At 43.4% G+C, this 13,488-nt stretch overlaps 2 protein-coding genes across 2 annotated transcripts in view; one reads left to right on the top strand and one right to left on the bottom strand.

The window, feature by feature from the left end:
- FAM185A (family with sequence similarity 185 member A) overlaps positions 1 to 3,409 on the bottom strand; it is a 79,365-nt gene extending 75,956 nt beyond the window's left edge. Inside the window, exon 1 of the mRNA XM_060778322.2 lies at positions 2,650 to 3,409. Coding sequence (XP_060634305.2) covers positions 2,650 to 3,136 — 487 coding nt within the window. The 5' untranslated portion in view covers positions 3,137 to 3,409. The remainder of the gene's footprint in view (positions 1 to 2,649) is intronic.
- A 6-nt stretch (positions 3,410 to 3,415) lies between these two features.
- CCDC146 (coiled-coil domain containing 146) overlaps positions 3,416 to 13,488 on the top strand; it is a 101,893-nt gene continuing 91,820 nt past the window's right edge. The window contains exon 1 of the mRNA XM_060778324.2: positions 3,416 to 3,571. The gene's annotated coding sequence lies outside the window, so the exon portion shown is untranslated. The remainder of the gene's footprint in view (positions 3,572 to 13,488) is intronic.

Genomic DNA, 13,488 nt, shown 5'->3' on the forward strand with positions numbered 1-13,488 from the left:
CCCAGGGGGACTCGGTGCGGCTTACATGAGGCCACACCCATCAGTACAGTACACACAATATAACACAAAACATAACAAATCATAGAATCAAAGAGTTGGAAGAGACCTCATGGGCCATCCAGTCCAACCCCCTGCCAAGTTTATTATTATTATTATTATTATTATTATTACTATTATTATTAAAACTTAATTACTGTGTCGTGAAAGGATGTATTCCCCCAAATGGTAGGAAAGCTCTGCTTCTGGGTCTTTGGACACTCTCTTCCAGCACATGTAATAAAAATTCAATGTGCAGATTTGATATAAGGATGTCTGGGAATGAATGGAAGAATGGAGGGATGGATGGATGTATTTTGGAAACACCAGTATGATATTAAGGCCTGCAATGACTAATATCTGCTTGCTGGACTTGCTAATGAGAAACCCTGATAAGAACGGGACAGTGATAAAGGAAATGTTTGTAACCTTCCTTATGTTAAGAAGAAAGTCAACACAAGCCTTGTGTTTGTTAACACCAATCAAGAAAAATCAACACTGAGATGGATCCAGGATGGAAGACGTCTATCATTAATTTACAACTTTGGGACTACATCAACAGAATATTCCTATAAAAGACTCAGTCTAATAATGCTCAAATGACAGAAAGAGATGCTGTTCACCTGCCATGCTCTACTCCATGGGAAGGAGAGAGATGGTGTATTCAGACAGTGGCAGATCTGCACGGGAGTAGTCTGGTCACTTTGGGGCTTCTTTCTCAAGGGAAGAGGAAGAAGTGTGCTTTTGGAGTCTTAGATTTGTGCAGGGAGTCAGGTTCTGCCATATGAAAAACAGAGATCTGGTCCTTGGCATTGTGTTTAGGGAAAGAAGTTTCAACATTTCGGCGTTTTGAAGTTTTGGCATTATGGAAGTTATGGAACTATACATTGGCAGGCTGCAGGAAAGCAGGGTCTGGCCTAAGAGGTGCTTCTCCAAGGAGGGAGAAAATGATATGGTAATATTTTGGATGCATGTGGATGAATGCATGTACATGTGTGTGAATGTTGAGTGAAATTATAATTCCACTTTGTTTGTGACCGCATCTCCGTATATGAACCCACATGATCCCTCCGTTCATCTGGAGAGGCCCTGCTCACGATTCCACCTGCGTCGCAAGCGCGTTTGGTGGGGACGAGGGACAGGGCCTTCTCTGTGGTAGCCCCCCGGCTCTGGAACTCTCTCCCCAAGGACATCAGACAAGCCCCAACGTTGGCAGTCTTTAGGAGGAGCTTGAAGACCTGGCTGTTCCAGTGTGCCTTTCCAGAATAGGAAACTCCCAGCATCATGTCCCAAAAGCACTTTATTAGAGATTTAAGATTGTCTGCACATCGCACCTACTCTAAAATCCTTACATTTCACCTGTCATGTCCAGCACTTTTAATCTTATTCATTGCATTTGGCCCGACCCTTAATTTTTAAATGTGTCATGGTGTTATTGTTTAATGTTTACTGTTATTGCTTTAATGTTTATTGGTTTGCTTTTTGAATTTTATTGTTGTTTTTGTTATGCTGTTGTTTATTGAGGGCCTTGGCCTTTGTAAGCCGCACCGAGTCCTTTGGGAGATGTTAGCGGGGTACAAATAAAGTTAATAATAATAATAATAATAATAATAATAATAATTGTAAATCCAATGTAGTTGCATAGAATCTGTATGTCTGTGTGTCCAATGTCATTCTTTGCCTAAATGTTTTCTGTAAACTGATATACCTTCTCAGACTGGAAATTGCAATAAAAAGAACCTATGCTTCAAAGTCATTGAAAAGTCTTCTGATCTTCTCATGGCCAAATGGTGCTCTTTTTATGTAACAAGCAAAGTCATTCTTCATCTCCCAAAACCTGGTTTTCAAAAATCTTGCTAAGTATATTGTTTTTCTTCTGCATATTAGTTTTTATCATTGTTTTGATATCTTATTTGTGAAAACTGCTATGGAATCACTGAGACTGTGGCGCAGCTGGCTGGGAGTCAGCTGCATTAAGATCACTACTGAACGAAAGTTCATGAGTTCGAAGCCAGCCCGGGTCAGAGTGAGCTTCCAACCAATTTTTGTAGTTTGCTGTCGACCTTTGCAGCCCGAAAGACAGTTGCATCCGTCAAGTAGGAAATTTAGGTACCGCTTATGTGGGGAGGCTAATTTAACTAATTTACGATGTCATAACAATTTCCAGCAAGCGTGCAAAGAATGAGGAAGTACTTCATCAGTGTCACAAATGGACAGTGAAGCAACAGTTCCCCTGGTGGCCAGAATACCCTCATGAAAGCTGGAATGGGTATTGTGAATGGGTATTGTAGTAACTGTTTATTAATTGTGTAATGTGTTAGGTTGTTAACTGTTTTTATACTGTAGCACTGAATTTTTGCTGTTCATATTTGTTGTGAACCGCTGTGAGTCGCCTTCGGGCTGAGAACAGCGGTATATAAGTAAGGTAAATAAATAAATAAATAATGTTAAATAGCCTCTGTGTGTCTGTCTATATATGTTGTGTGTCTATGGCATTGAATATTTGCCATGTATATGTACATTGTAATCTGCCCTGAGTCCCCTGCGGGGTGAGAAGGGTGAATATATATATATATATATATATACTGTAAAAGTCATTCACGACACACGTACCAAATTTCATGGGCATTCTCACATCCACCGAGGCAGCACTGTCCACGCCACCTGAGATGATGCTCACTTGCTTAAGCCCCTCGTCGTATTTCACCTGCAAAGAATCCAGGCTTGATCTTGGGTGGTGCATCTCGGCGTTGGCCCCTTTCACGGTCACGAAAACCCTGTCTCCATCAGGGTGCTTGTGGGGGTCCAGGGGGCACAGAGTGATGTGGCAAGGGAGGCGGGCCTTCAGTGAGCCAAAGGGGCACACAGCCAGGGCCCACTCCTTGAGGGCTTCCCTGTTCTCTGGCCTGGGCTCTTTGGGTTGAGAGGGATCTTGACTTCTGCTGCCAGGGCTGGTTGAAAGCAAGCGAGGCAGTAGTTGGCAGGTGCCACTCCATGTTTCCTGCCCAGCAAGGCCTCCTCCACCAGACAGGAACCAGTTCCTTGCTGGGATCCCAGCTGCCAAGTGCCAACATCTGGGCAAGAGAGGCAGCATCATCATGCCCTACCTGTCTGGGCTTAGTCGACCAAGGCAGCTTCTCCTTCCACAAAAATAGATGGTTCCACAGCCCAAGACTTTGTAGACTCTTTGGCTCCTTGCATGAGAGACAAGCCCACCCTCTGGTTTCAAAAAATGTCTAAAACTAGGGCCTGTGAACTGTCCTTCAGGCACTACACTAGCCTAGCCATGCCCAAGTGGCTGCTGGGAAATGTGGTTTCCACTCAATTTTTCTGAGAGTCTTGAACGACAACTCCCAGAATGCAGAGCGTCAACAGCGACTGGGAAGAGAGGATGTTTTCGTGCGGTGCGGAAGGAACAGCCAATAAGAAGAAAGGAGGCGGAAGAGGCGGGAAGAGGCGGAAGCAGAGCGTCGGTTTCCATGGGAACGCACGACGCTGAGGGAAAGGCGGCAGGAGCGTCGTGGGAGCTGAAAGGGTAAAGCGGGCCAAGGCTGGGAAGGAGGTCGAATGAGTAGATACAGTTATGTCAAACTGCGTTCATTCTGCAGTGTAGATGCCCCCACTTTCCCCTCGGTTTACTTCAATTGTTTTAAGTGGCTTCACGGAGCAAAAGGGTCCTCATGCTCCATTCTCTCAGTAGGGGAAAAGGGAAAGGTCGAAGGGAAGAGAGGGAAGGCCTTTCTTCACAGCCATATCACCCAGAATATAAAGGCATATAGAATCTCCTTTCTTGTAGTTTGACGCCATTGTTCCGCGTCCTAGTCTCCAGGGAAGCACAAAACAAGCTTGCTCCCTCCTCCCCGTGGCTTCCTCTCACATATTTATACATGGCTATCATATCTCCTCTCAGCCTTCTCTTCTTCAGGCTAAACATGCCCAGCTCTTTAAGCCGCTCCTCATAGGGCTTGTTCTCCAGAACCTTGATCATTTTAGTCACCCTCCTCTGGACACATTCCAGCTTGTCAATATCTTTCTTGAATTGTGGTGCCCAGAATTGGACACAATATTCCAGATCCTGCAAGGAAGACTCCAGCAATACATGGAACGAGAGTTACCAGATGTGCAAGCTGGGTTTAGAAAAGGCAGAGGAACAAGAGACCAGATTGCCAAAATTCGCTGGATAATGGAGAAAGGCAGGGAGTTTCAGAAAAACATCTATTTCTGCTTCATTGACTATTCTAAAGCCTTTGACTGTGTGGATCATAATACATTGTGGCAAGTTCTTGGTGGGATGGGCATACCAAGCCACCGTGTCTCTCTCCTGAGGAATCTGTACAAGGACCAAGTAGCAACAGTCAGAACTGACCACGGAACAACAGACTGGTTCAAGATTGGGAAAGGCGTACGGCAAGGCTGCATCCTCTCACCCAACCTTTTTAACTTGTATGCAGAACACATCATGCGATATGCGGGGCTTGATGAATGCAAGGCTGGGGTGAAAATTGCTGGAAGAAACATTAACAACCTCAGAGATGCAGATGACACCACTCTGATGGCCGAAAGCGAGGAGGAGCTGAGGAGCCTTCTAATCAAGGTGAAAGAAGAAAGCGCAAAAGCTGGGTTGCAGCTAAACATAAAAAAAACCAAGATTATGGCAACAAGAATGATTGACAACTGGGAAATAGAGGGAGAAAATGTGGAGGCCGTGACAAACTTTGTATTTCTAGGCGCAAAGATTACTGCAGATGCAGACTGTGGCCAGGAAATCAGAAGACGCTTACTTCTTGGGAGGAGAGCAATGTCCAGTCTCGATAAAATAGTAAAGAGTAGAGACATCAGACTGGCAACAAAGATCCGCCTAGTCAAAGCCATGGTATTCCCTGTAGTAACCTACGGATGTGAGAGCTGGACCTTAGGGAAGGCTGAGCGAAGGAAGATAGATGCTTTTGAGCTGTGGTGTTGGAGGAAAGTTCTGAGAGTGCCTTGGACTGCGAGAAGATCCAACCAGTCCATCCTCCAGGAAATAAAGCCCGACTGCTCATTGGAGGGAAGGATACTAGAGACAAAGTTGAAGTACTTTGGCCACATCATGAGGAGACAGGAAAGCCTAGAGAAGACAATTATGCTGGGGAAAGTGACGGAAGGCAAAAGGAAGAGGGGGCCAACCAAGGGCAAGATGGATGGATGGCATCCTTGAAGTGACTGGACTGACCTTGAAGGAGCTGGGGGTGGTGACGGCCGACAGGGAGCTCTGGCGTGGGCTGGTCCATGAGGTCACGAAGAGTCGGAGACGACTGAATGAATGAACAACAACAAAACAATTTAAAAACAATTTAAATTGTCTGGAGAACAAGCCCTATGAGGAGCGGCTTAAGGAGCTGGGCATGTTTAGCCTGAAGAAGAGAAGGCTGAGAGGAGATATGATAGCCATGTATAAATATGTGAGAGGAAGCCACAGGGAGGAGGGAGCAAGCTTGTTTTCTGCTTCCCTGAGGACTAGGACACGGAACAATGGCTTCAAACTGCAAGAGAGGAGATTCCATCTGAACATGAGGAAGAACTTCCTGACTGTGAGAGCCATTCAGCAGTGGAACTCTCTGCCTCGGAGTGTGGTGGAGGCTCTTTCTTTGGAAGCTTTCAAACAGAAGCTGGATGGCCATCTGTCAGGGGTGATTTGAATGCAATATTCCTGCTTCTTGGCAAGGGGTTGGACTGGATGGCCCATAAGGTCTCTTCCAACTCTTTGATTCCATGATTCTATGATTCTAAAAACAACAATATCAGACATCAAAGGTCTGTTGACACAGATATGTCTTACATGCCCTGCGGAAAGCTGATAGGTCCCGCAAGGTGGCAGAGTATTCCAGAGCGATGGTGCCACTGCTGTGAAGGCTCTGCGCCTGGTTGCTGTTAGACGCAAGGTCTTGACGCTGGGAATTTCCAATAGATCTTGGTCCTCAGAACGGAGGGATCTCTGGGGTTGGTAGGGGGTGAGGCGGTCCCTCAGGTACATCGGCCCCAGACCATGCAAGGCCTTAAAGGTGAGTACCATCACTTTGAAAGTAATCCGGTGCTCAATTGGTAACCAATGCAGCTGTAGTAAGATTGGTGTTATGTGGCATCTCATCAGAATTCCCGCAAGAAGCCGAGCAGCTGCATTTTGTACCAACTTGAGCTTCCAGATCACCGACAGAGGAAGGCCAATGTAGAGGGCGTTACAGTAGTCCAGTCTTGAGATGACCGTGGCCTGGATCACCATAGCTAGGTCGTCCCTGGACAGGTAGGGGGCCAGCCGTCTAACCTGCTGCAGATGAAAAAAGGTGGGAATACCATTGCTTTGACTATGCGGATCTTTGTTGCTGGTGTGATGTCTCTACTCTTTCAATAACTGGATGCTATAAGTTTCATGAACTATCATCAATTATGATTGACAGAAAATAATATTTCAGATGAAAGTGAAATTGAGGGAGAAAAAGGCCTGCCACTACTCCCCCCCCCCCCCCCCGATGTTTTGTCTGCAGTTTTTTTTTTGCCATCAGGTGGCAGTAGTAATACATCCTTTTCACTGTTAACTGCATTGGTCCAGAATTCATATACACAAGTGCTTTTTTGGCAGAAGTGCCACTAATGTGGAAGAATAAACAGTTTCAGGTAAACCTGAAGCATATGTTTGCAATTTTTTATGCCGAATCCAATATTGCCTTCCTTGTTTCCCCAGAAAAGTTACAGTGTTACTTGAGAGGACATGAAGAATCAATATTGATAAGAATGTACTTAGATCTTTTTGGTCTCTTAATAGCTAAAAAGGCAACAGGGACTGACAGCGGAAGCTCACGCCGCTCCCCGAATTCAAACCTGCGACCTTTTGGTCAGCAGCTCAGCGGTTTAACCCACTGTGCCACTGGAGGCTCCTAAGGACACATTTATTGTTGTTGTTGTTCATTCGTTCGTCTCCGTCTCTTCGTGGCCTCATGGACCAGCCCACGCCAGAGCTCCCTGTTGGCCGTCACCACCCCCAGCTCCTTCAAGGTCAGTCCAGTCACTTCAAGGATGCCATCCATCCATCTTGCCCTTGGTCGGCCCCTCTTCCTTTTGCCTTCCGTCACGGCCTCCACATTTTCTCCCTCTATTTTCCAGTTGTCAATCATTCTTGTTGCCATAATCTTGGTTTTTTTTATGTTTAGCTGCAACCCAGCTTTTGCGCTTTCCTCTTTCACCTTGGTTAGAAGCCTCCTCAGCTCCTCCTCGCTTTCGGCCATCAGAGTGGTGTCATCTGCATCTCTGAGGTTGTTAATGTTTCTTCCAGCAATTTTCACCCCAGCTTTGCATTCATCAAGCCCCACACATCGCATGATGTGTTCTGAATACAAGTTAAAGAGGTTGGGTGAGAGTATGCAGCCTTGCCGTACGCCTTTCCCAATCTTGAACCAGTCTGTTGTTCCGTGGTCAGTTCTGACTGTTGCTACTTGGTCCTTGTACAGATTCCTCAGGAGAGAGACAAGGTGGCTTGGTATGCCCATCCCACCAAGAACTTGCCACAATTTATTATGATCCACACAGTCAAAGGCTTTAGAGTAGTCAATGAAGCAGAAATAGATGTTTTTCTGAAACTCCCTGCCTTTCTCCATTATCCAGCGGATATTGACAATCTGGTCTCTGGTTCCTCTGCCTTTTCTAAACCCAGCTTGAACATCTGGCAACTCTCGCTCCATGTATTGCTGGAGTCTTCCTTGCAGGATCTTGAGCATTGCCTTACTGGCATGAGAAATAAGGGCCACTGTACGGAAGTTGGAGCAGTCTTTTGCATTTCCCTTTTTTGGTATGGGGATGTAAGTTGATTTTTCCCAGTCTGATGGCCATTCTTGTGTTTTCCATATTTGCTGGCATATGGCATGCATCACCTTGACAGCATCATCTTTTAAGATTTTAAACTGTCCAGCTGGAATTCCGTCGTCTCCTGCTGCCTTGTTGTTAGCAATGCTTCTTAAGGCGCATTCAACCTCACTCCTCAGGATGTCAGGTTCTAATTCATTCACCACACCGTAAAAACTATCCTCGATATTTATTTATTACACATTGTTTTATTTATTCATTTATTTATTACACATTTATTACACATTGTTTTATTTATTTATTTATTTATTTATTTATTACACATTGTTTTTACAGTCATTCTATTTCCCTATGATTTTTTGGACCTTGTGGTGTGAACAAGGTCAATTGATGTTTGTGAAGGAAAAGCACATGCACATTTAATTAGATATATGTCTTGCTTGAAAGCCGGCATGGTGCAGTAGTTTGAACATTGGACCATGACTCTGGGCCTTGGTTCAAATCACACTCAGCCTTGGTTCAAATCACCCACCAGGTGATCTTGGCAGGGTACTCTCTGCTCAGCTTCAGGGGACGACAAAGATAAAACCACTCTGAACAACACTTGCCAAGAAATCCCTATGATAGGGTCACCTTAAGGTTGCCCTAAGTCAGAAACAACACAAAGCCACCAGGCAACAACATCCTGCTTAGTTTAATCAAAATCAACACTTGTGTATAACAATCAAACTGCCGTCCTGTGTAACGTGGGAGCAAATGCAAGTCTGATTTGCTTTTAAATGCACTTCCATCATATTGGACAGTTCAAGCAACAATTGAGGTTTGATAAGTAGCTACCACATACATTCCCATGGATTCTACCTGGAGACAAAATTCTTCATTTAATACCTGGATTCAGATGAAGGGAGAGGGGAAATCATACATCGCACTGTCTCACAAAGAACACTCACTAAAAGAAGTTCAATGATTTGAATGTGGAGCCCCCGGTGGCGCAGTGGGTTAAAGCTCTGTGCCGGCAGGACTGAAGACCGACAGGTTGCAAGTTCAAATCCGGGGAGAGGTGGATGAGCTCCCTCTGTCAGCTCCAGCTCCTCATGAGAGAAACCTACCACAAGGATGATAAAAACATCAAAATCATCCAGGCGTCCCCTGGGCAACGTCCTTGCAGACGGCCAATTCTCTCACACCAGAAGCGACTTGCAGTTTCTCAAGTCACTCCTGACACGACAAAAAAGTTTTTTTGAATGTGTTGGTTACTCTTGAACTTTATAGAGATGGTGCACATTTTTACATTTTGTATTTAGAAACTCAGCTTGAGGAAAATGTAAGTGGAACAAAGGACTGTTTCCAACTATAAATAGCAAGCACTCATTTAAAAAACAATCATTTCCAACTCTGTAGAAGCAGGGCACCGTCCATTTTTTTACAATCCCCATAAAACTCACTGTAATTGATCATTTTAAAAATGGTTGTCAACGAAAGTAAAAACACCTCAGGTTTCTCTAAATATTTTATGCACCACCACTCTTTTACTAAAAGCAAAAGAATGTTAGATTCCAAACACTGCAGTGAATTAAATAAAGATGTTCCTTTTTAGGAACTTTAGCCTGAATTAGAAACATGCCTTCAAGTTTCTAAAAAGGAGAAAGGAGAGCAGCCTGAACTTTAACATGCTTTTACTCATCTATTTATGGCAGACTTGTTTCTACGTTGAAAGGGATTGTGGAAGAATGAGCATGGATATGAGAGAGCAGAAGACCCCTGCTTGTATAGAACAGAAACCTTTTCTGACATTTAGTTCAGTCTTTGGACATCAATAGCAGACAAGAAGATTCTTCAGGGAAGCTAACATGAAGAAACAAAGGAACCAGAAATCTTCTGATTTTTGCTTGAAACCAGCTTCTAACATTAGGCAAAAGATCTCTGTGCCTTCAAGGCACCTGTTGACTTATGGTGACCCCATGGATTTCATAGGGTTTTCTTAGGAAAGGAATGCTGAAAACTTCTGCAATTTGGCCCATGTTGTTGTTCATTCATTCTGTCATTTCCAATTCTTCATGACCTCATGGACTAGCCCACGCCAGAACTTCCTGTTGGCCACCACCTCCCCCAGCTTCTTCAGGGTCAAGTCAGTCACTTCAAAAATACCATCCATCCATCTTATCCTTGGTCAGCCCCTCTTCCTTTTCCTTCCATTTTCCCCAGTGTAATTGTCTTCTCTAAGTTTTCCTGTCTTCTCATTATGTGGCCAAAGTACTTCATCTTGGCCTCTACAATCCTTCCTTCCAATGAGCAATCGGGCTTTATTTCCTGAAGTACGGACTGGTTGGATCTTCTAGGGGTCCAAGGTACTCTCAGAACTTTCCTCCAACACCACAGTTCAAAAGCATCTATCTTCCTTCGCTCAGCCTTCCCTATGGTCACATCCGTAGGATATTACGGGGAATACCATTGCTTTAACTATATGGATCTTGGTTGCCAGTGTGATGTCTCTCCTCTCCACTATTTTATCGAGATTGGTCAAAATCATTATTCTATTATACTTTTTCCAAATCTGAGGAGTCATCATTCAGTAGTGTAAGATTCAGTCCCTTAGTCTAGCTGTGAAAGACACATTGCAGACAAGAGAGAAAGACCAATATAAGCTTGATTCTGTGTAGAGTCATAGGCACTCTGGTTTATCCAGTGTCCTGTCCGAAGTCCCTGTTGACTGCATAACATACGGTACCCAATCCAGTCCAATCCTTTACTATCTAACACTGAACCATCGCGGAGATTAAGATCTTCCGGGGAGGCCCTGCTTTCCGTCCCACCATTGTCACAGGCACGATTGGTGGGGACAAGAGGCAGGGCCTTCTTGGTGATTGCTCCCAGGCTATGGAACTCCCTTCCTGGTGAGATCAGGTTGGTCCCCTCTTTCCTGTCCTTTTAGAAGGATGGTAAAAACTTGGCTGTGGGACCAAGCTTTCAGGACAGGGCAATAAAGTGGCCAATAGGAAAGATGACCAGGCCAATGATTTGACACGGATGACTAGGATGGTTTTAAATGGTGTATTTTAATATTTTGATAATTTTTTTTAATGTTTATGTATTGTATGTGAAACTGTGTCCCGGCATTGAATGTTTGCCGTGTATATGCTGTGCTCTGCCCTGAGTCCCATTCAGGTTGAGAAGGGCGGAATATAAATGTTTTAAATAAATAAATAAATAACATTTACATGTATTATACATGCATGTACAATGTGATTAGTGACAAGAGAGTATATGGTCCCTCCCAAAGTCCTTATTAGCTGTCAAAACTTCATGAAAGGGCAATTGAAATAATTTTTGTAGCTTTGTGTAAAACGATGTACATTTGTTCTTCCCTTCTTTATTCCTGTTTGTCCCTGTTTATGTGGTACAAAATTGTGTGCTGCTTGCAATTGATTACATCATGTTTTGATTTCTGTAGGAGGCATCATAAATAAGTCTCTCTTTTTGAGTTTTTTAATGTTCTTCAAAATTCCTAAGCAAATGCAGCTGCTGAAATGACTTTATAAAGCAAAATGTCCTTGACAACAATCCAAATAGTACCAGAGGCCAGTTTATACTTGTAACCTTCAAAGATTTTGCTGACCTATAGACAACTGTGTTTCTTTCAAAAGAAAAACATACACAGATGTAGTTGCATTATATCCTTGATCTCTTACATTGTTGTGGTGTGCTCCACAGATAAGAGAGTTTATACTGTAGCAGTTACTCTTCAGTCCAATTTAAATGTGCTTGGAAAAGTTGCAACTAATACCTTTATTTATTTATTTATTTATTTATTTACTAGCTGTACCCGCCATGCATTGCTGTGGCCAACCTTCCCTCTCTCTTTCTCTCCTCCTTTCTTTCTCTCCTTCCTTCTCTCCAGAACTTGAGTTGTTTACCACTTTATGTGAGGGACGCCATCTTATTACGCCATTGTGTTTAATGGAACTTAAGCATCCACAGATTTTTGTATCCATAGAGGGTCCAGTAACCAAATCCCAGTGGATACCAACAGCCCATTATAATATATGGGTCAGAAGCCTAGCTTTGCTGCTCTTCATTATAAATCAACTTGGTTTATATATATAGTGGAACTTCTATTTAAAAGCACCCCAACTTAATAGCATTTTGAGTTAAGAGCTATCACTCAGCCCTTGTTTTGCTTTGACATAAGAGCAACATTTTGAGTTAAGAGCTATTGCCAGAGGGAGCACTAATGTGAGAGTAGAGGGCTTTAGGGCTACAATTGAGCAGCCTTCATGCCCTTTGCCATTGTCCACTTTAGGAGATTGCTGTCTGCTTTGCTCTTACAAGCTTTGGCAGATTGCTAGCTGCTTTGCTCTTGTCCATGACTTCATGAAGAGAGAGCAAGAGAGAGAAAGAGTCTGGAATGAAGACAGTATGGAAAAAATGGTGCTTCTGTCTCTCCACTTTGTGCGTCCTTGCCACAGCTTTGTTCTTCTAGCATCGTGCCACAACTTTGTGTTCAAGCATCTTAATGTTGATCTTTTTCATTGTTCTGTGTGAATGTGCATTTATGCATTATTTGCTATTTATAAAGTGCATTTTCTTATTTAAAAATGTGTAACAAAAAAGAACGGATTGATAGCATTTCACTGCATTTCAGTGGAAAAATTGCTTTGAGATAAGAGCATATTGAATTAATAATTTGCTAGTTTCAGAGCAAATTAAACTCTTAAGTCAAGATCCTACCTGCGTGACCACATCTCCGTTTATGAACCCACGCACTCACTTCGTTCATCCGGAGAGGCCCTGCTCGTGATTCCACCTGCGTCGCAGGCGCGTTTGGTGGGGATGCGAGACAGGGCCTTTTCTGTGGTGGCCCCCCAACTCTGGAACACCCTCCCCAGAGATCTTAGACAGGCCCCTACATTGGCAGTTTTCAGAAAGAACTTGAAGACCTGGCTGTTCCGATGTGCCTTTCCAGAATAGGAATACTCCAATAACAAGTCCCAGAAGCACTTTATTAGAACTATGTTTGCTGCACACTGCACACTGCACTTACCCTATAATCCTTACATATCACCTGTCACATCAGCACTTTTAATTCTGTACCCATTACTCTGGCCCGGCCCAGTTTTATTGTGTCTTGTTGTATTGTTTATTGTTTGTTGTTTAATATTGCTTTAATTGTTTTTAATTTGCTTTAGGTTTTGTATTTTTATGTTGTGTTTTGAGGCCTTGGCCTTTGTAAGCCGCATCGAGTCCTTCGGGAGATGCTAGCGGGGTACAAATAAAGTTAATAATAATAATAATAATAATAATAATAAAGATATCACTGTATATGGATCGATATGATATCTCTGATCACAGTACACTTGGCTTTGTAATACCTGCTCAAAATATAGTGGCAGTGGTGGTTATTTTAAGGTTTCCCCAGCGCAACAGAGAGAGTAGAGGGAGTAAGTACTTCTTTCAGGTTATCTCAAAATGGAGAAAACTCAGTCTGAGAGCTGTATTAAAAAATTCAGCTATCACAACTGCTCAAGATATTTAGCAGTTATTGTCATTGGTTGCTCATTAATTTCTCTATTGTTATTTATAAGCTTGTCTAGCCATCCAGCACTACTTTGTTATTCCGTA

This window comes from Anolis sagrei, chromosome 5 (assembly GCF_037176765.1).
Source record: "Anolis sagrei isolate rAnoSag1 chromosome 5, rAnoSag1.mat, whole genome shotgun sequence".
Classification (NCBI taxonomy): domain Eukaryota; kingdom Metazoa; phylum Chordata; class Lepidosauria; order Squamata; family Dactyloidae; genus Anolis; species Anolis sagrei.